The sequence below is a fragment of the Bombus pascuorum genome, chromosome 7 (genome assembly GCF_905332965.1).
Source record: "Bombus pascuorum chromosome 7, iyBomPasc1.1, whole genome shotgun sequence".
Lineage (NCBI taxonomy): Eukaryota > Metazoa > Arthropoda > Insecta > Hymenoptera > Apidae > Bombus > Bombus pascuorum.
In genome coordinates, this window is record NC_083494.1 from 2,036,616 (window position 1) to 2,061,514 (window position 24,899).

At 31.6% G+C, this 24,899-nt stretch overlaps 1 protein-coding gene across 6 annotated transcripts in view; it reads left to right on the top strand.

Annotated features, from left to right (window-relative positions):
* The first annotated feature begins 5,070 nt into the window (after positions 1-5,070).
* Positions 5,071-24,899, top strand: part of LOC132908990 (acetylcholine receptor subunit alpha-like) — a 389,316-nt gene continuing 369,487 nt past the window's right edge. For 2 of the 6 annotated variants that reach the window (XM_060963531.1, XM_060963532.1), the window contains exons 1-2: positions 5,071-5,173; positions 12,803-13,091. In XM_060963531.1, the coding sequence (XP_060819514.1) occupies positions 12,885-13,091 (207 nt within the window). In that variant the 5' untranslated portion in view covers positions 5,071-5,173; positions 12,803-12,884. Of the gene's footprint in view, positions 5,174-5,386; positions 5,530-12,802; positions 13,092-24,899 lie in introns of those variants that run through there. The other 4 variants (XM_060963534.1, XM_060963535.1, XM_060963537.1 and 1 more) reach the window with 4 other exon arrangements.

The window sequence follows — 24,899 nt, forward strand, 5'->3', positions numbered from 1 at the left end:
ATAATATTTTATGCAATTTTTGTTCATTATACTCATCGTGTAATATGGCTACAATTGGAAGAAATATACGAAGATATGATCCGAATTGTCAAGGGGATTGGGGGACTTGAACCTGTGGTATATGGGTTGATAAATTGAACGAAACAGACGATTGAAACTTTTCCTTGTAACCTTTGGGAATTCGATGTACATATGCGGACAGGAAAGCAAATTAAACAAAGTTGTCTTCGCGTGAGTAGTAGAATTCTAGCATCTTCCATGTGTGTAAATAATTGAATATAAATTTGTATATGGAAATATTATTATGCATTGCAATATTAAAATCAAGCTGATATCAGCTTTACCATAAATTTACTGCTATTATAAGATTTATCAATTACACAACTATAAATTATAATTTACAGATGAATAGACAATTAATATAATATATTCGGTTATATCTGTATCCTTTAAATTAATTACGATTTACATTTCTAATTTAATTATAATTTAGTTTCCAAGAATAACATATCATGAATAATATTTTGTTTCAGCGTTTAAATATTGAAGTACATATATACATTATAAACATAACGAATTCGAATCTAAAATTAGAGAAGTGCGTCGAATATCCACTATTGATTCCTTACGACCCTTAATGCAGAGAGCTTACAAAATTTGTTAATTCTGATATCATTACTGAAGATGTTACTACGTACTTCTTATTTATTGTTGCAAAACGACAACTCAGTCAAGTGTTGAATAGAACATGTTTTATTTAATAAACATTATTTTATATACACAAACATTATCTGTACTATTTTTTCATATGAAAATATAAAAATTACAGATTATGAATACCTGTGAGTGAGCAATCCAGTCCACATTCAATCAATCTCTCATTGTTTATTCGAGTAATAATTTAAGTAAGTTAGCCTGTTCGTTTGCTCATCAATGCACAACAATAAACAAATAAAGGAAGTGTCATCTTCAGCTTTTTATCCTTTTGATTGATTGAGGGAATCTGTAATTTTGACACAATCGATGAAAGATACGATTCTCTTGGTAAAGATGATTGAAGTGGAACAAAAGTGAATTAGTTTAATACAAATATAATTTGTGTAATCGGAATGAAGATATTTTACTGCGAAATAAAACGTAGTGTAATTTATCAATCAAAATTTTTTTACACGAATTTAATTTCGCAAGATGTCGATATTTCTATTAAAAAGTTTCTTAATAAATCTACAAATTCTGTTAATGTATGTAAATTATTAAATACACACAAAATAAAATATTTGGCGATATTATCTTTTATAGCTCGCGAATAGTTGCGAATCGATAGATGATCTCACACGTTCGTTTTTGGGTTGAATTGCGAGGCATACAGTAAATCGATAGTGCTGATCCGAGAAGATTATTGGTAACTTGCCAGGTCTGCTTCAATATGGCAGTTCATATCAAACCCAGCACCTTTATCATTCCTTCGTAATCACTCGATTCTTTCATACATAATGTATAATACATACAACGATCTTACAAAAATATCTTAGCGTGTAAACCTATTTGAAAATAATGTTATTAACTATGTCTTCAAGATTATACATATCGATGTATCTCTTAGTTATTTATTATTGTTATACATAATTCATGTTCGCGGCTATATCGATGCATCTCTTTGTTTATGCGATGTGAGTTTATTATACTATGTGTATTGTATATAGCATTATAGGACAAGCAGATGAAAATGTCTTTTAAATTTTTGAATCATTTCGTCGCGTTTAATTCAGTTGAAATAATTTAATGTACTGATTTTGGGAACACATAATTCTTACATAAAATTCAGTTTTTTAAATTAGAATTCTAAGGATTTTTAGCAGGTAACAAAATTAAACGTTCAAAATTCTGTTTACTATCGGATTTATCCGGATCATGATCATTGTAATGCCTTGAATTCTGTTATATTCAAACGCAACTAATTGGGATACAGAAATATATAAGAATCTGAAATGAGAAGATTAAAAAAATAGACCACGAAGTAATTTGTTCTATTATTATCAGTGTATAAAAATGACGATTGGAACGAAATAAACTCTAATTGTTCCAATCCAATTAAGAACTGCAGATTGATTTGCGAATCCAAATTTGTCGATTTTCAGGTCAGACCAGGCTTATTCTGGAGTTTTAAAGTACAATAACCGCCAGATGAATTAAAAGAACTTTAATACTTGACAAATAATTCGGTCGAAGTTCCCAAGTCTTTCTACCCTTCATTTTACGCTTACCTCCTTTTTTCTATTTCTCGATTCACCAAGAAGGAGATTGGCATTCGAGGTTCAATGATAAATGAGCTGCGCTGAATTGGAACGACCCTTCCTTGCTATTTTCTCTTCTCAGTTTTCTCTCACTTCATGAACTCCCCCCCTACTTTGCTGCTTATTCCTCCGCATCCACCTTAATCTATCGGCTTGGCAGCATGCTGCACGATAATTTCGAAACTGACACGAAACAACTTTTGCTTAATTTCTGAAGCAACGTTTCTTTATTTTCCTTTGATAATAATGTGACACGGATTTAATTAAAATTGTAGAACAATTTTGTTTCATAAACTTTTTGTCTTATATCCTGAGACAAATTAACTTAATAGCAATAAAATTGTTAGCTAACAATAATAAAGCAATTTGTTATAAGTATCGGTTGTAGTTTTTCAGTTTTGATGCTGTTTGAAATTTCTGTAAGTACAAGTTTTGTTTTTATAAACAACGTAAGAAAATGCAGATATTATTAAGATTAGGATACACTAACCTGTTGTTATTGAAATTTATTGAAAAATGATGCACAGTAAAGTTAATTCATCTCACTTCTGGCATTCAATTCGTTTCATTAATTCAATCAATGATGAAAAGATGTATAAATAAGATTTCTTTCTAATTTCCTGTGACAATACAAAATAATATTTTGTTGAATTTTTCGTTTTTCTGGCTATATATGTGAAACGATGTGTCCATACATCTTTGTTTCTATCTGTTATTTATTGTGCGGCAAGTATACATTTATGTGAATGGACTACGCGGAGTTAAGTTTCTGCAAGATATCCCAGGAGTTCCATACACATAACATGCGCTATTGGTCTACGATGGAAACGCCACAAGAAATACCATTCAACCGCTTATGTATCGTGTGCAGAGACGTATCGATGCGGGCGGCTAGCTCTTTGAATACCCTACAAAACAAGTAGATTTATTATTTTTATAGTGTTCCAATTTAAATTAACCTTTGTTCCGTAAAGTCATTTCTAAATTATGATGTCATAGGTCGTTGAATTCATCTCGATGTTGGTTACTATGTTAGCTTATAAAAAAACATGTGTTAATGTGTAAAAAGATAACAGTGATATTAGACAAATCTTAAATCAATGATTTTAGGATTGAAACCAATTAAACGACTCTTCGTCATTATTTTATCTTTAACAGCAGTGCAAGTAATTTAAACATTCGATTTAAGCGCGACTGTATATATGCAATGAAAAAACATATTAATGCAAATCGTGGGCTTGTGATCAGACTGACAGTAGCGAAAAGAAGTCTGAAATGGTTTATGTATGGTGAAGTATCCTCAAGAGACGACTCTTAATCAACATAAAATTTTTAGTATCTTTGAGTAAGCATGAAGGAAGAGAGTGTTCTTTCTCATATACAAAACCTAAAAGATTGGTAATAGTTGCGATCATCTAGAATAAAAAACGTAGTAAATTTAAGAATAAGAGAGATCACGTTTCAAAGATTGTTTCGGTGTTTTTTTTTTTTTATTATATGAACTATTTCTATACTTTATTTTTTAAAGAGTATTGTATTTTGATATTTACACATTTCGTTTTAAGTGTGTTGATGCTGAACTATATGTTCTAAGCATTAGTAATTACTGTAATTTGTGATGCAATTAAAGTAAATGTTTAAAATAACAAATGTAAAAAGGGAATTTATTATGACCGTGTTGTATATTCATAATATAAAAGAAAATTAGTATTATAAAATTGTATAACTATTTTAGATATCAATCTGGTAAGATTATGCCGTTTTTTATTAAATTTCTATTAAATTTTTTCGCTAGAGTTGCTTTTTAAAGTTACAATTGTAATACAATTTTTAAATAGAAACGCCATCAGTTACAACGAATTTTAATATAATTTTTAAGAAACCTACTAATATCATTGAAACAACTGATCATATATTAAGAATCGAAAACTATGAAAAATAATTACTAATTTTTCATAAATGGAAGAATTTTTTCCTAAAGAATTAAATATAGCAACTTAACCCTAACCTATATTATCCACAATTGTTTTCAATGTTGGTCTAAGCTTCTAATATAATAGTACGAATTATAATACACTAAAATTGGAGAAAAAACTGTTTGAGCATAACTTTTACGCTGTGATACGTAGTTTATATTAAAATTGTATATCCTAATAATATTCTGATAAAACAATGATGTCAGAAAAATCAGAACAATACTCCTCACAGTAACTTTCCTTATTTTTAAAAATGAACATTATCTACGGTAATCTAGGTTATCTAGGGTAAAAGATACCTTTTGAAGCGAAAATAGAGGATTTCTTTTAATTCTTCGGAACGGAGAAGCACACTTGACGATTTGGGTAAGATTAGAATTCATGAAACCGCTGCTAGTAGTAAAATTTCCGCAAGAACTATATCCCATTAGCTCTTCCTCATTCTTCACTCGTTAGTGATTCAATTATCCGCATCGTTTGCGCAGATCAAAGAAAGGGCTTAATCCTTTCTACAACGAAGCCTTTCGTGGGCGGAGCATCGACACCTTTTTTTTGAGATAGCACCTTGCCGACTATTGTACCAATACACCGCGTCGCGTGCATACATAAAGGCATCGCGCTTATGCGCGCGCAAGATTGGTCCAGATTCCTACCCGACTCTTCGTTTTCCTCTCTGTCTTTTTCTCTCTCTGGTTCTTGGTGTTCTCCTGTTACGCTTTCGCGGCTCTCCTGGTACGTGTGCGTGCTCAGTGGCGCCGCCGGCCGGGCGAAATCCTAGAACCCTAGAACGACAGCCGAGACTCGGACCCCCCCGTTGTTCAGTCGTGGGTGCAGTGCGTGCGAGTGTGCAGTGGTTTCGGGAGCTGCTTCAACACCGGCGTGGCCTGGAGCGTGCGAGGCTAAGTCAGTGTCATATTGCCAACCCTCGTTGCCATTAATATACGCTTCGATCTTTTGCTTATTTTTTTACGGTACTAACGTTTCTTATTTTTCGTCAATTTGTTTACTCTCGTGGTGCATAAACTTCATGTTTTATGATAGAGGATTTTTACAAATTCAGGGATTAATGTTTTGTGTGTTTAGTTCTTAACAGCGTTTGTCATTTGTGTATGCAGATTGTTCGAATAACGACACAGTTTACATTTGCCAGGGATACAGTTTAGACTGTTGGCAATTAATTAACCACTTAACGGAACGTGACAAAAGCTTGATACCCTTGTGAAGCAACCGATGGTTCTTACCGGTCGTAATTGTTAATCGTAAGTTTTCGTTATTCATTTTTTATTCAGCTCGCACGGTTAATTTTTTCGAAGGTTCATAAATCGAACGTTCGTGCAACTGCGAAGCCCGCCATAAACTTTTCGTGTATATTGATGACGATCGTGATTGGACGAAGGGAGATAGCAAGAAGTGTTCGCGGAAGATAAAACACAGCGAAAATACATCGTGTGAATATCGCGGGCGCGTTAATGACTTGGTGTTGGTGTGTTACGACGAACGAAGACGTCGCGCAGTTCTCGCAAAAGAAGGTCACCTGTTTCATGAGCTGCGATTATCCGAAATAAAATATCATTGACCTAGTTAGCAGCGCAAAAGTAATTAGACATTCAGACTAGTAGGGACCGTAGGTGAGAGCAGAGTGTTGATCGATCCTTCGTCGTTGCCGAGCGCATGTACGCGATCCATCGTAAATTCACGTTTCCACTTGTGTATCGGTGCGTGCAGTGACACCGAGTTGAAATACGGCACGCGGGCCGCCCATCGGTGAGTCGCGATGCTTAGAAGAGGAGGAAATTTAGTCTCGTACGGGTAATTCAAATCTCCAGCCAGCTACGAGACGGAAACGAATGGCCGGATTTTCTCCCTAACGACTAACGACATTCATATTCGTTAGCTTCGCTCTCTCGTTTTTTCCCCTCTTTTTTTGCTTTTGGACGTTCGATGGCGGAATCTTGTTTCCTCTATCTGACCAGCGCACTATCGACCTATCATCGATATCGATCGTGAATCTTCGATCTCCATTACGATGTTTCGAGTTGTGCATTGTGTCAGTCTTCTAGTAATTTCTATAATATTAACTACGTATTTTAGTTTTAAATTTTGTACTCGAATAACGGTACTTTTTTACTTGCTTAATACGTTTTTACTCGTAGTTTGCCAATACCAATTTCCATTGCTCTGTTTTATATATAAAAAGTCCAATTGATAATTTGTCGATATTTTGTTTCCAGTAATGTGCGAATATGTTTGCAACATATAGCAGACATCAAAATCTGTATACAATTACGAAGGAAGTATATCAATAATTTCCGACATTGCAAGATATTTTATGTGTGCATCCGTCATTGACATGTTTATGTCAGTTAATCGAACTGTATGGCATTGCTGAAACGCATTCTTCACCAAATGAAACAAGTGAAATTAGTTTAATCATAATTGATGCATCAAACAGCATGAATTAACCGCACAGAAGCACGGAATGTTCGAGATTATCTTCAAAGATTTATGATAAAATGGCGAAGAGCCATAGATGATTTATTGGCAGAGGTAGTTATATCGAATGTACTTATTGGTAATTTTGAATATTTTATGTACGTTTATAAGTAACAATAATACTATATTTCCTTGCTGATATACATATATAATATAATATACTGATATAATATTTTCTATATAAAAATTCCGGTTTCATACTTACAGACCTGATACGTAATCGAACTGTAGATTTCAACATTTATATCTATGTTTAACGTAACATAAATATAACGTTTCTATGAGTAGACTGAATGTAACGTTTCTATGAGTAGACTGAATGTAACATTTCTTATTGTTAGATCGCGGATTTTCACGAATGTAATTAAAAAGATAAAACCTAGATAGACAATTGATTTATTAAATATAATAACAAGTATTATATTTTTGGTTTACTTACATGCTTTTCTTTATTACGTACATTTTTTTGTGCCGTCAAATTTCCTACAAATGCATAAAAAGTCTACTTATGACAAATAATAATATTATGAGAATAGAAACGTATTATCTCGCTTTAATTATCAGGAAAGATACGCTACCTAGGTTCAGGATCCGATACATATATAACATCAGTAACTATTCCTGATTGAATCGTAACGATATTGTCTTCTGTTTACGCGAATGTTTGTAGCATAGCGTAATTTGTGAGTGGAAAACGTACGAGTTGCCAGTTTGATATCCAAGTGGAAAATCCATTGAGCTAATCCTAATCCCAGCACCGATGAGTGGTTCACCTGGACTGATCAGACTACCTGCATAACGATCGTTGAAAATCGGATTAAATGCTGTCAGGTATAGGCTTGAATTTACATCCAGCGGTTATCTCGTTGAATTGCAGCGTACTTTCCTCTAATGGCCTTTCGCGAGATACGCGAATCAATCAGTTGCTTGCCAATTCGCAATGTACCACTCGGAAATGATGGGTGCAGCGTTTCGTTGTCCTTTAATAGCGACACTAGCGTTCTTATTTGCTTTCGCTTCTGAGAAATTAAGCACACCCTCCCGATTTCTACCATTCATTGCATTTGTAGTTTGAACTTTCGTGGCAATTACTTTCGACTTTCCGTTGATTACTTTTGAATAAATGACGTATTAAAATGCAATTAAGAGAGTATTAGTAACTAACCTAACTGCATACATAGCTAGAATACTTTCTGGTGTTTACAGGTTACTACCTTCTTTTATAGTTCTTTTAATTACGGTGTAATGAGTGTTTAATTTAGAATTTTACTTTTATTCTTTTTAGTTAAATTTCCTTTATTCTTTGGATCATCTCTGATTAAATCATATTTTCCTATCGTTGGAAAGTATCATAAGTTTCAGGAGAATAAGAAAGAATGGTTATCGATAGGTACGTGTAATTTTTTATTTTAATATTTCTCTAAAAATATTCTTCAAACATTGAAAGTCTTTTTCTCGATAGAGATGGAAGTGAATGGAGTAAAATTCGAGGATTCTAAAAGGATTAAGAGTCACTTATTTAAATCATCTGTATGAGTATGAATCGATAAAGTATTATCTACTATCAGGTTTGAAATGTCTGTCTCACGAATCAGTTACTCGTGTCATTAACGTTTCGTTCTCCTGACAATATGATTCTTCTCGAATTTCAAGATTGTCCGACTACAATTTCTTTTCCTAATGAAATATCGTATTTCGCTATTACTTTTTGAAGAAGACAATTCTTCTATCAATTTTCTTCCTCTTAGTACCTCAATCGGAACTTATTAAACAGATTAATCCAACTTTGAATAGCGACTCGACTGACTGTAGTTCGTTCTCTGCAGAACAGGTAATTAATATAATTGCGAATGGCGTCTAAGTTGATTCTAAGTATTATACCCCTGCGAAACATGGAAATTTTATTATGGCGCAGATGCATGGCAAATGGAAGTCTTGGAACTTAAAGTAAGCTGCACGACAGTATTAATAGCTTTTTAATGTCAGGGAAAATATGATTACCGCAACTCTCTTAATATACATTATCGTGGGACCGATGTGCGATAAATTAAGTTATTTAAATTATATTCCGGAGCGTGCTAGGCATTCAATTTTGTACCTTTCAACGATAGGTTAGCGAAGGCGCTTTTTGTCTTTCCTCTTAATCTAATTCGTCGCTTGACGTTTAACTTCTATAAAGTATAAAGGAAATTCCAACATTTTTTCTATGTATATATCGTACTTCGTATTTCGTTGGAACCAAGACATAAATATTGTATTGTAAAATATGAAACAACTATTGAAATATATTGTTGGGGAAATAAAAAATAACATAACTAGACAATGGATAAGCAGAGTATCGATACATTTTTGTGTCTTTCTTTTCATTGTAGAGGAATTCTATTGCGTTACATTACTATTTATATGTATACTAGTTATGTTAATTATATAGTTAATTATATTACTTAATTATAGTATACCAGTTATATTACTATATATGTGTTAGTAAAATTTGGTTAAGCAATATTGGTTATTTTTGCATTTATTATACTATATATTGCATAATTGTCACGATTTATTTGCGCGATAAATACTCCTAAGAGGACAGAATTTGTTATATAATTACCACAAAATTTGCGATCTTTTTGAACCAGTTACGTCGCAATTATCGAATGTTTAACGTTCTCGGCTTAATTACACTTGGGCGGTGTAATGTTCTCCTAAACTGGGTGTCGTTAGCAAGCGTGACGTATCTTTACTTTGCTTAGGTGATGAGAATAGAATGGCCGTTGAGATCGTATTTGCCACTTCTACGTCGAATATATTCTTCTAGTTGATCGAGATTCTTAATGAAGGTCTGATAGGCTAAGGCAAATACAATCTCTTTCCCGCGAACTTTCTTAAATGCATTGGATATAACTGTCTAAAGTTTAGATGACATTTGGAACTATATTTGATTGTCGTCGCTGAAAGTACTCCTTTGCTGTGGTGTTAAATAATTTTTTATGTTCTTATGTCGTTCTTACAACGTTCTACTAATTATATTTTTTAGAATTATATTATTTGTATTTTAAATCTGGTATTTTATTATATGAAAGAGAAACAAAAGAAAAAGAGATCATTATGTAGACTGTAGATATATTTATGCGAATATCATATTTGGATGAACGCAATTAAACAAATAGTATCTAAACAGAGATTAATTTGACGTATAATCACGAATATTGCAATATATTCTATGTGTTCTCGTACGCATAAAACTCTGCAGTTTAGAAGTCGTAAACTGTAATAATCTCACGTTAGTAAATTGTTTTATATTTCTCAGATCTGAACATATTGCCTGATATATTTCAAGTAAACGAGTTACTGAAAATATCCGGGACACGCATTAGGTCTTAAAAATGCAAAACTTTAATTTCTGGAGATACAGCTATCAAGATTCTTCGCTTAGTACTTTTCGGGTTGCATCGTCGCACGAGAAGAATATATGCTTCGACAGCTCTTGCCAAGTTTTTTTTCACTTGTCCTGTACAAGATTTAAATTCAGTTTATCTCGTAAAATATGGCAATAGTATTTCTAGAATAATACTGCCGACTGCTCTGTTTTAACAAGATATGATGAAAATTGTTGAATTGAATAAATTGTATATATATATACAATTGTTGTTTCATATTTTATTATATATAATAAAAATAACAATTATTATTAATATATTTTATTTAACAGTAATAACAATATTATTAATATATAATATTATATATATAATAAAATATGAAACAACTATTGAAATATATTGTTGGGGAAATAAAAAATAATATAACTAGACAATGGATAAGCAGAGTATCGATACATTTTTGGGTCTTTCTTTTCATTGTAGAGGAATTCTATTGCGTTACATTACTATTTATATGTATACTAGTTATGTTAATTATATAGTTAATTATATTACTTAATTATAGTATACCAGTTATATTACTATATATGTGTTAGTAAAATTTGGTTAAGCAACAAATGAATTTTTTAAAAATTCTGTGACATAGTAGTACAGTTTATTACAACCATTTGCAAATCCATTCTCCATTGCAAAACCTCCGTTCCCATATGTAACAAACATTCCTTATCGACTATTGTTCGATTCTACCATATTAAACAAGTATGTATCACAATCAAATTTCACTTCATTAATATAGGAAACCAATGAAATGCCTTATTTCATAGTTTGAAGATATCGATGCAGCTGATATGGTTGGAGTATCTACTATTCGAAAGCATTGAAATTCGCGCATTTCGTGGATACTTCAATACATTCCATGGTCAGATTGATCGTACGCCTATCATACCAGTACAATCTGGAATCATGACAATTCAGATAATTGGAGAAACACTCTACAACATCGCATTTATGTCTACCTGATATTTTCAACCGCTTTAATAGCTCAACGCTGGTGAAACATTTTTTTAAGTGCGATTTAGAACATTGTTATATGGCTTACGGCTATTTTCGTTTTAGTATAACTATAGCAGATTTTTCGTATATAGCCTACATCCAAATTGCTCTAATTGTTTAAATGTATGTTATTCGTAGACTTTAAAAAATTCTTGAAAACCTTATTGCGTAAATTATATTTATTTAAATTATTGCGTGCAGAATATTTTGAAATACGTAAAACTGTTTTATTTAGCGCATTCAGAATGCAAAACTAATTAAGTGTCTTTAGAGAGGCTGTTGAAAATGATTAGCTCTTTAAGCTAATTTTATGCGAGATATAATTTATGCCATTTATAATGAAATAATGTGTAATAATGTTCACGGATGAACAAGACACGTATTTCAAATTTCAGTACATGTAAACAATATAATGTAACATGTAAGAATATTAATTATGACTGAGGTAAATGAACAAAATATTTAAAACTCGACACCTTTCTTCAAACGTAAAAGACTTTTCGTAGGATCTAGAAATTCGATTGGAAATTCACGTTTGTTTCATGTTGTTCTTTTATGTAGCGTTAGCTTTTGCACATGTAGTCATGTAAATAGTGATAGATGTTAATAGAGAGTGAGATGAAAACAATACAAAATATATTCACATTTGTCATTTATAACAATTTTAGCTTTCTTGACTTCTTTTAACTATAATATTGAAAATATATATATCTAGTAGTAGAAGTAATCATCTCATTACAATAAAACAACAGCAGAAGTTATCGTTTCGAAGCATTATCGTAATAGGACTACAAAATCAGTTATTTCACATTTATATAAAATTAGGATTTTTAGTAGATACACAGTGCCATATACTCGTGCCAATATAGTATACCATACTCGTACTGTACCATATCAGAAAAACTAGTGTGGGTCAACAAATGCGGAAACTTTTCCTATTTAACCTCCTACATACAGGCGGAGATTTGTTTGCGTAGAAGAATAAACGTAGTTGATTACAATTTCTCTTTTTAATTTCAAAAGCAGGGACCAACAATTGCAATACAGGCGTACATTAATTGGTGTCAGTACAATAATGTATTAAATAGAACACAAACAGTATGCAGAGATAAGCAAATAGAATTTTATAAATATTCATAATACTTTTCTCCTATGGTACATTGGTAGACTTACAAAAATTTATTACTATGTACATGATAATGTTGTAACAACGTTAAATGTCATTGTACGTGTTCATTATTGGAATTATAAAAATAAAATATTACACTCTTTTACATGTAACTAATGCAATATAACATTCAATTCAAATTTATAGCAAAATAATCGGGTCAGATCTATAATAAAATAATTCAATTTAGATTTATAAAAAGATATTCAATTCAGATTTATAAGAAAATAAACAATTTATATTTATAAGAAAACACTCGATTCAGGTTTATAACAAACTATTCAATTCATGTACGTTATAAAAGTATCGTATCGTTAGTATTATCTTTACAGCGATATTTGGAAATAAAAGATGTTCGTTCAATAATTATCTCTGAAATATTACAATTTAATTATCATTGAGAATTCACAAGTTTATACGAGTTTTATTTGATACTTTTTACAGATTCGTGGTTCGTGGTTAGTGCAGCCGAGCAGGAGTTCGATAGGGACGAGTGCGTTAGCCATAGTGGAGGAAGCAGGGGTCCATGATGCCCCCCATAATAGGGGAAACACTGCGCGTATGGTTCCTCTCGGCGTTGGTGGTTCACGGTGCTGTCGCCGGCAATCCAGACGCGAAACGCCTTTACGACGACTTGCTTTCTAACTATAACAAACTAGTGCGCCCTGTTGTGAATACCTCGGACGTACTACGTGTGTGCATTAAATTGAAACTTTCGCAGCTCATCGATGTGGTGAGTACTACTGTTTGTTCTATTTGTTTTGTTTACACCGTGATCTGGCGGATAATAGAAGGGCGTCGTAGCATCTGCGAAATTAGTTTCCCGTGTAATTTAACGAACGAAAAACGACGATCGGTTTGAAGTTTCTGAAGCCTGCAATTATTATCTTATTATAGAAAAATGGCAGATTAAAATGAAATAAATGTCCGTATATATAACATCAAATTTATCTCTTAACAAGTTATGTTTAAGATTTTCTGATACTTCTAAAATACAGCTGTTTCTTTTTAAATTTTACTCAACCCTTTGACCGAAAATTTAATTTTACTGGCTTCATCTGCATACTGGGTCGTTTACGTTCATGTTTAGAGATTCGAAGGCTCTTGTGTTTTAAAATATCCCTTAAAATTCTTTAACACTCTTCCAGGTTTCTAGAATATCGTTTCATAATTTCTACTGTTGTGTTACCTTAATTTATTTAAGCATTGCACAATTTAAATGAAAATATAGGAAAAGTGAAAAATTATTGAAAATTATTGTCAGAAACGAACCAGTACGTGGATGGAGGGTTAAGATAATTCAGCCTTTATACGCGTTAAGTAAAATGTATTTTTCTTGAATAGCTCGGTTCAGATCTATAATAAAATAATTCAATTCAGATTTATAAAAAGATATTCAATTCAGATTTATAAGAAAATAAACAATTTATATTTATAAGAAAACACTCGATTCAGGTTTATAACAAAGTATTCAATTCACGTACGTTATAAAAGTATCGTATCGTTAGTATTATCTTTATAGCTGATCCTAGCTAGTCCTGTAGCTTTTCCTAGTCCCTTGCCCACCTCTTAATCCGCAGAGAGACAGAAAAATGTATGTATTTTATCTGGATTGTTTCTTCGGAAGAAGTGGCCTTTGTGCTTCTTACACTTTGCCGGTTTATGGCACATTTCATCACGGTATGCACAGTAATCGCTCGTCAACGAGATTGAGGGGAAGCAAGGGACCGTGACGATACGCCGTGGTTAAAATCGCACGTAGTAGTGTGCTCGTATTTGGGCTAAAGTGGATGGATACGATTATTCGATTACATGGTTATTATGTCGTTACTGGAAATGAATTTAGTCGTCGATTGTACATACCTACATATATGTACCTAATCGATGAAGACTAACAAGTTATACGCATTGAAAATTGGTTAGGAATTACGCGTTACTATACGTTGCATGTTACATAATTTCCTTTTTGGAAAATATTCCTTTTACCTGCTTATGTGATTAGCATTGGTTACGTCAAAACGTATTGTGCAGGATTATAACTAAACAAATCTTCCTTTAGATTATTTCATAAATAGTAACTGTGGTCGTAGGTTTGTGAATTTATAAAAGTTACATGATATTATTGTAACAATTTTATTGTATCTGCATATTCATTAAAATTAGAAATTATATATAGTATAACAGAGTATTCAATTGGGATTTCTACATTGAATTTGTGCATAGTTTGCACAATATATCGGAATGTTTAGTAATTCATTTTTATCATTAAATGGAAATAATACTGACCTTCCATAGATTCCTTAGTTCTGCATTCGAACTTAAAAAATTATAATTACTACTAAACGTATTAATAAACTCGGTTTCTATTAAATGTATTGCGAGGGATTACGTTAAAAGCGAAAGCAAGAAATCAATTTTAGCAAGTTTTGTAGCAATAAGATGTCTGTTACCGCGTTCATTTAATGTATTACCGAAGCATCATTTGAATTCAGCATGCAAATGCTTTCGCAATCAGTTGATTAAATAGACAATACAGTTTCAACATTATTTCAAACGCGTATACATTAATATAATATCGAAATGAATACAGAATATATTGACCGGTATTGTGATTTAAATTTGGCAGACTGTTTAAGATAAAATCGAAGCAGATGATCCTTCGAGATTTCTAAAAGCATTAATGAAAATTCTCATTTTCATTTTGAATTTTCTTAACTTATTATTCTAACTGCATAATCTTCTAAATAATATTTCGTCATAAGAGAAACGGAAGATCGGTTATTTCAATTCTATGCGAGGCATCTTGACGCGAAATGTACGTTTTCATAAAAATTTCCATCTACCTTTTTGAACTTTTTGACAAGTAAATCTGTTGATTAGATTCTTTTCGCCTTTTACAGAATCAGAGTAGGTTACAGCTATTTTACCTCGCGGTCAAAAGAATATGTAAATGGATAAGCGCCTCGCGTTGAAGGTTTAAAAAGTTACACTCTCGAGGAGTACGAGTTCACTACCTAGGGATTCTATGTTACCTAGGGCTCCTCTTGATCTTTAGGGTCTTAATTGCGGCAAGTGCTTGATTGACAACCTGGAGAGGTACTGGTCTTTATTAATTAAATATCTCGTGTGATAAATTGTCTTTTGTAGGCACGTGATGATTTATTCTGCCTTAATTTGCATTTAATCATTCACTAACTTTTCACTTTTTTTATCACCGTTTGAAAGTTTCAGAACAGTTACTATGTTGGCTCCAAAACTGAAAAGAACAAAATTACATAATAAGGATATCAGGAAGTGACATCATCTAATGTGTATACTATTGTATACTTGCGATTTTCCTAAAACATTTGTGCAATTTAAAATTCCTATTCTACGCCAAGTATTACAATTTTACTAAAATTCAAACTAGAAGATGTCCCAAGAATTTTGAGCAAGAGTGTATATACATCTTTAAATGATTTTTGTTAGAAAAAGTCTTTTCCACAAGCTTCTTCTTATATTAATAAACATGCAATTGGTTTGGACGATAATAATGTCATTATCACTTAAATATTGTTATGGGTTGTATCGAGAATTCACGGTATCGATAGGAAAGTATTCCTCAAAATTAATAACATCGTTTATGCTGTTCTTTTATTCAACGTTCTTGTCAATATCCATTATATTCTTATTTCTTGTTGAAGGAATTAAGTTCGCAGATTATCTAGATTGCATGATCTCTAGTATTCATTTCGTAATAATTTTCCACTTGAATACGATTTTCATAATTCACGGAGATGAGATGCTGCATACCAGAGGTTTTATCCAGGTTCAATCGACAGGCGGAATTCAACCTATTTAATTCTTCCGATGCAGCATCCCGAATCTTACAGACCAGTTATATCCACTATGAATTAGTCAAATCTGTCTGAAATGTCAAATAGTTATAGTAATTATTTACATATTTCATGATAAAGAGTCTATTTGAAAGATATGAAATTATCCTCGATATTGGTTCTTTAAAATTTTGGGTAAATTTGGGCCATCGACTCTCGACGTTATTTACGTATTTACATTGTGTTATTTACAAATTTCATGATAGACAGTCTATTTAGAGTATATCAAATTATCTGTGATATTGGCTTTTTAAATTTTGTATATTTCAACATTAAAAACATCCATTTCTCGTATCAATTTTTCTATTATTACTACAAAATGTGGAATCTATGAATTGTTAAAAAGAAAACTATTCATCATATATATCAAACTATCAATCGGTTATTAATATTTATTGTAGTATACGTAGCAACGATTTGTTTGCAAACTTTAGTATAGCAGTTATATATGCAATGCCAATGAAATAAAAATAAATACACTTTTTAAATAATTTTTATATAAAACTAAATAAATTTCTTTTAATCTCTTCATATATTTTATCCACGAAATAAACGTAGCTCTTCTCGTAAATAAATAAACGTTCTCTTTCTCTCTTCGAAAATCGAACCAAGACATTAATATTGGAAATCTACAGTTCATACGCGTCAGCAAATAAATTAAATAACATTTAAGAACGATCAATTTTTCCAAATAGTATCAAGAATTTTATTTTTGAGAGAATTTTATTTTACAGATTTATTAGAATATGTGTGAAATACTAACACGAGATTTGTCTCGTTTTCATTTATTGATAGGTAGAAATATTCTTTGAAGAAATATAATACTTTCAAGTAATATAGCTTATCGTTACTAAATAGACGTTAACTGAATAAATCTATTAAAATTATTGCAAACACAAGGTTGCTTCAATTAATATCAACTATATATCAATTACATGTAAATATGTAATTATGTGCAAATATATCTTAAAATGTTTGTATACGTATAACTTCGTAATAACGTATCATTAACGAAGACATCGAACTTTATTACAAGCAATTAAGACAGTTAACGTACTACGTTAACGAACTGATATTTGATATCGTTTTAACGACGTAATCTATAACGTGAAATTGCTTAATTGTTTCTCGATGTCACCTGCTGAAGAAGGGGATCCTGAGAACCATTAATGCTCTGAGGTGAAAATACAGAAATTACGGACCTTCTGTAAAGAAATAAGTTCGAGGGGAAGTCGTGGAATTATTTCCATTAGCATGTACTGGTTGTATGGGTGGCGTGGCAGCAAATTGCGTGGCTGTATGCATATATACATTCTTCGGGTAGATTGCGTGGTTTCTCCATGCTATTACGTCGATTTGAGGAGAGTATTCGCACGAGTTCTGATAACTTTCCTTAGAATTTTCCTTTCTATCGAACCTTGCACGAAATTAGATTCATTCTTAGTTCCATTCGATAACTCTGGTATTTTAATGAACGAATTTTTATTATGTAATTTAAAAACACTTTTTTTAGAATGACATTTATCGTATAAATAAGCAAATACATATTGTTTAATAGACTAGTTTTTACATTTCTCGGTTTTACATTTTAATTCTGATAATAGCGATATTCTTCTAAGATGCAGAAGCCTAACGCTTTATTTTTTAATGTGATCATGCACCATGATAGTGTTTCCAATGCTGAAGTTATTGATTCGGTGGTTAAACATTCTATTTTGTCAAAGTTTTCAATAGATCAATGTTTATTTAGATTTTAGTATAATCTTTGCACGCATTCTTGTTCACGATAAACGTGTGTTATATCATTTATCTAATTATACTCACTTCATTGAAAACGTATTTCATTGGAAAAGAAACAATTATGTTATTATGCAGATTCTTAGAAATTAAAATAATTGTTTCGAAAATATATCGTTCTACGAAAATGATAGTTTTTGCATTTAAAATGCATTAAAATCAATTCTATTCTTGCTTTGACTCTTCAGAATAAAGAGTAGCTCATAGAGAAATAAAGGAGAAGAACTTAAGAACAAGAGAATAATTATAATAATTGTTTATTGGAAAATTACTATCACACCTTCGATATCGTCTTCAAGCAGCTCCTCTCAAAGGCAAATTCTTTCAAGTCAACTTCCTAACGTTAAACTTGTGATTATCTTCAAATCCGATCAACTTATCTTCACTCTCAAGAAGTAGCTTCTCCCCATTAATTTCATGTGCACCGTGCTAAGAACATCATCGCGTCACGTAATCTTTGTAGTGTATTGATGATTGGCAACGACGCTCTTCTATAATACGGTTAAATAGCTTTATACGCGTTTTAGTTTTATTTGTAATGGGGCCTGTATATAGAGATATACATTGTTAGCTTATATAGAACTATACAATGATATCGATGTTTATGTTTATGTATGCAAGAGTATTCCAAGTTTAAACGATCAAACTTCATCAATATATTCCGAGTAGAAATAATGAAGAAACGTAATATACGTTTACGTACATGCTTTCTACCATTATTAATAATTATTTAATGCGCATTGAATGAGTGTATTATAAAAATAGAAAAGTTTTGAAGCACTGGAATATAATTACAATGGCACAATCAAGTACACCAGTTCTCTTGCGTTAATGAATAATACACACGACATGATGTTAGTTTAACATAAGCCACAGTAACGTTCCATGCAAATTATGTTTATATTATAGCTTAATGAGTGTAGCTGTTAGCTACACAATATTTTATTATAAGCTAGTTATCATTTGCTTCAAAGGCATTAACTTATTAATATTACAACGAGATTTTCAAACTGTTTAAATTGTATATTATAAGAATCATATATGGCATTTTTGGATATTAATTTAAATCGAAGAAAAACAGATAAAAATTACTCTTGAACAATGTACGCTAATATCTGATAAATATTTCATTATACATAATTTTACATATTATACGTAATTTGTCTAGTGACAGCTTGGTTACGATATTAATTAGTTAATTGCTTAAAAGAAAATGTTAAAATAATTTGTAGTAAAGCATTGTACTTGTAATTTCGAACTAACTTTCATCCAACACTCTTTTATGCTTGTACGGTTTGTTCAAATATAGTTTTCAACAGAAAAAGCGGAAACGATGGTAGATCTCTTTTTAAACGTTTTCATTTTCTGTTCACTGTAAAATTGTGCTGTTATCGTTGATTCCTGCGTGAGATGCCCACTTGCTACGAGGGGAACTGATTGGGTGCTAAAGCGCTTCTAAAGCACACGAAATCTAGCGTGATCCGGGTTTCAACACGCGAGGGATTACAGTTTGATCGAATCGAAAAAAAAAAAAGGGAAAAGAAAAATAGCAGATATCGAAGTACGAGTAATCGTAAATACTGTAAAATCAATTCTTAGAATGCTGTGATGTAAACTTTCAATCACAAAACGATAATATGTTTGCAGTGTACTATGTATTAATATCATATCGACAGATAAAAATCAAATTTTTGCTCGCTAATTGATATAATCTTTCGTACCTATTTATTTTATAACCACTTTTTTCAGTAATTAGAAGTCAGTTGATGAATATTTTTATAACGATAAAGACCAATAATTTTAAGTAATTATAGAAAAGTTATGAAACCGTAGAATTTGTGTATTTCTCGTGGATTTTTAAATTGATTAACAATAACTTGGGAGCAGGACATAGTGAAAATGCAGAAAGTTCTGTAGTTCACAAAGAAATTGGTAGTTCACTTCAAAGTTTCTCTACTTTGTATTTCAAGTTCTGCAGAAGTTTCTCCGTGCCATTGTCATTTGAAATTTGCATATTTCTTTACTTTAATCCCGCAGCGATGTTTGATTCGTGTGGATCTAAGGAAGAACCAGATGTTAAAGGTTTCGAAATCACGGCATTAAGAAAATGTTCTTCTTACGTTAGGCATATAGTAATTCAATTTATAAATATATCGAACCGGGGGAAAAAGAAATTGAAGTAAAATATGAAATCGAACTTTCCAACTTACAGTACATTCTAACAAAAATGAATCGTTGATAAACGTAGATTTACGAAAGTCTGTAACACAACAGCGTTATTAAATTTTCCACTTATAAAATAATTGTTGACGCATCATTAACTGTAGCTTTAATCTAGCCCAGCAGGCGGTTTATTGAATTATTTATTCAGTATACTTTACGGCTACTATTAATGGAATCATGCTTACATTGTAGGAGCAGAGTAAAGTATAATCTGCTAAAATGTTGTTTCAATATTTTATGCTCAATATTTGCAATTAATTTTTATGCAAACGATATTTTCATCCAAATATCCAAAATATTTATAAGCTATTTTTTTACGGTGGAACTAAGCCTAATTTTGTATTTAGATACAATTAACGTGAAGAATATGCATTAAATTTTGAATATATGTGTTTTTCCACTCTTGATGAGATACCGGGAAAGGGAATGATCGTACATGAAAAATAAGTCGAAAATATACGAAGAATTTTTTCCATTTGAGGCTTTATATTTTCAACGAAATCAGCTTCGAAAATTTATTTGTTATACGTCAATTTGGCCAGCTAGTAACCGAGTACGAGTATAGTTGCAATATTTTTCATTTTAATATCGATGTTATCTATTTAATATACATATTTATAATATCTTTTTTCTGAGGCAATTGAAACGAAACTTCAGATCCAAAAATATTTCTGTTAGCGTTATGACAGAATATACTATCAATGAAAACTGGGATTCATATCACTACTGTGTTAAATATTTTTGTGTACATCATTAAAGAAATAGAACCTAAGCAAACATTCTGTTCATCCTCTATTACAATTTTATTCTAAATATTTTCGTGCATTTCAATTTTTCGTAAACGCGTAAGCATCCGCAGTTTACTTATAATTCTAATTGTAAATGACCTTTGAATTAATTTCTCAAGTCCCGAGCAATCAGGGAGATTCATGAAAGTTGGGAAGGAAACATCTTAAAGAAATTCTGTTTGATTTACGTAGGACATACCGATCTACGTACGTTCATATACAGCTATTCATGATGTTGACGTAGGTATTGCGAAGCTGGCTCCATTGTCAGGATGATCTATCATAAGCACTGTACTCTATGCGCAACCCTGGCAATATATGGACCAGGTATTCGCAACACAAATGTGTCGCTTGGGTTGAAGTTCTCGAGGACTGCCGATTGAATTCCATTAGAGTTCATTAAGGCGTATTACGAAGTCCCCGCGGTGAGGTGATCCATCGATCCTAAATCGAGCAACGAAGTTTATTAGGAGGAGCGAATAGTTGAGAATTTAAGGTTGAAACTTAGACTTCCCGTAGGAGTGGTCATATTGGTTGCTACGATTTTTTACATTCTGTCAATGGCCCGATGAAAAAAGCTCTTCGTCAAAAGTTAGATGTTATCGAATAGCCAGTCGACTATGAAACCGTCGAACAAAATTTTTGTTGAATAAAAGAGTCATCTGCACGGTACGAATTTCATTAAATAACTTGATTAGGAAATTGTCTTTTGAAATTATTATTGACAAACTTCTTTACTGACGTCTAATGATAAGTCCAGACGCAATGTGATTCGCTGATAGTTTATAACTAAGTGTAGGTAATATGTGCACTTATGCGTTAGAATTTAGTCGCGTTCCTATTTTTGTAAATATCTGTGGGAGAATATTTCGATAGATTTTCGGATTACAGAGGTGAAATTTTAAGGAAACACTAAAGGTAATTTGATATTAATAGGAGCGTTAGCGAACGCGTCATGGAATTCTAGAAAACTTTTCTGTAATTTTAGGTCACATAATATAGTCGCTGCCATTTTCAGCACATTATGTCTACTGCATAGTACTGCAGTGTCCGAAATTCGACATTGCAGAATTTTTACAAAATAGCCAAATATGCAAAATAATGTTAAATTTAGTGATACTAAATTTGTGAGGTAATTTAACGATTAATTTTTTTCTAAATAATTTACTCTTTTTTCTTTTAATTAGAAATCAATGTTACTTTTAGAAACGCATGAAATGCATTTGAAACAAGCTTTCAATAAGTAATATCTGCAAAAAGTATTAAAATTTTGTCTTAAGCGTAACATTCTACGATATATTTTCTAGTTTCGATGGATGTGTATTTATCAGTGTATTTTAATGATGTATTTTAATTGTATTAAAAAATGATGTTTGGAAAAAATGTATTCTCAGATACGAATAACGAATTCACTGGCAACATGGCCTGATTTTCAATTGATCAACAAATTTCCAAATCATTCACTCATTTCCCTGTTAATACGACAAAACAGAGAGCTTTTGGTAAAAAATATACGTATTTACGCCATGTGCAGCCAACCTCTATATCTTCAACAGAGGTGAACTCATTTCATTAAATTGTTATTGTATTTAATCGATTCAACCATAAATTCATGTCCCCATTGATCTATATAGCTTCAATTTACATTTCCGAATATTTGTATAATTTGAGAGAAGATGAATAGCACTTGGACGCGTACACCGATAATAACAGTATAGATTTATATGCAAAAAGATATAGAGCTTTGGAATATGTTTACAAACTTTCAAAAATCTTTTAATAAATAAAGCTACTTTACAATCTATTTTTACTTTGCGTAAGATATTAATCATTCTTAGGACGTCGCAGAATTCTTCCACGAAATACCATCAGTGTTATAAGTAAGTTATTAAATAAGTGTAACTGTTACGACCGTTCGCGAGGAAAACGCGTCAGCGAGAGGCGTAAATTCTCGCTACGATTCGAATAATCGACGCCGCGAATTAGTCGCTGCCCTGTTTCGATTAAGATAACAGAGGTAATTCAAATGAATTTAACACTGAGTTAACAGGGTTAATGTAAACTTGTATACTTAACAATATTTAAAATTATAACGAACACGTCACAAATTATTTAGCGATAAATACAATTAGTTTGTTACAGCAATTCGACCCGACTTTGTTATATTTCTCGATGCATTCGTTAGACTATTTAATTTTATTCGTCCAAACCTCTCGATACATTACGTCTGAATCCGCAAATGATACTGATTGCCCCTTCGACTGTTTCTTTGTCTTCTCTGGGAGACGACCCTCACCACGCTCGGGTCACGCCACCGTTTGCACCTATGATCACGTAAACCACCTTCTTTGTGTAGATAAAATAACGAACGGGAAGCGAATCGACGTTTCTACACTCGCTGCTTGATGACAACTACGCGCTTGCCCTTACATTGTATACATTTCGCCGGTCCTATAAGACGACCTATCTGCGACACTGTAGTACCGCGTGCGACGGTTAGGAATACGGCCAATAGTAAGCCTCGTGGCGTAACAGTAATAAATATACAGAGCAACAACAAACTTGTTTACCGTCCCATAAAGTACAAGAAGAGATTGGCGATTTAAGATGTTACATGCTCTTTTATAAATGATATTTATAAAAGATTGAATTTATCGCATTAAGAAATCCACATTAATTTTCTCTAATTTTAATTGATCTACGAATTTGCTTATTGCTGAGGTTGACTGATTGGAGAACGAGTGGATGAATTTGTAATAGAAAAATATATTAAAATAAGTATAGGATAAGTACAGGTATAGTACTTATACCTATTATATAGTAATTATATATTATATATTATATGTTATATGTTATATTATATAATACTATATAATTATACTATTATTACTATATAGTAATATAGTTATATATATATATATATATATATATATATATATATAGTTATATATTATAGTTATAGTATTATAGTTATTACTATATAGTAATATATTTTCATTATAGTATTATATAATATAACATATAATATATATATATATATATATTATATTATATAGTACTTATACCATATATAGTACCAGTATGATGGTCTAGATCCTTAGTCTTACAGTGTTGCAATACAATAAGAAGAATGATAAAGGAGCACGTTCATATATTTATAGCAAAGAACATTACTAAAAAGTTAACTTTGGTGTGTAGCTCTAGCTGAATGCTACAAGAAACAGCAATAGAAATCTAATTATAGCTCTTTTTCTATAAACCTTGTAACCCAAAACAACATTCATATTAGAAGGCACAATAATATGGACCTCTCCTTGTTTTCACTTTTTTTGCTTCACTAAATTCTATTTTCTACGTAACAGCGGGTGTCCAGGTCGCGGGTATACAAAAAGAAAAGTGTAGAGTTCTTCTTGAAGTAATTATTTCAACACTTCTATTAATTCCTCATTCATAATCATTTATACTTAGTAGTTTTTTATCTTCCCTAGTAGGAATTTCACGATATGGTATATATATTGGGTTGTCCGAAAAGTTTCTTTCGTTTTATAAGGAGATAATAGACGCAGAATGTTTTGTTTTATATTAGTTTATTGAATTATGCACGAATAATAATGGAAATATAACGAAATGGATCATGCCTAATTCAATAAAATAATATAAAACAGAAATTGTCGTTCATCTATTATCACCTTATGAAACTTTTCGGAAAACCTAATGTATATTGATTCTGAAAACCAAAGGACCTCGACAGCCTGTCCACGCTTTAGCTTAATTTTAATTTAATCGCTTAATTTAATCGCTTAATTTTTAGCTTAATTTAATCGCTATGTTAGACGAGAATTAATTTATATCGTATTT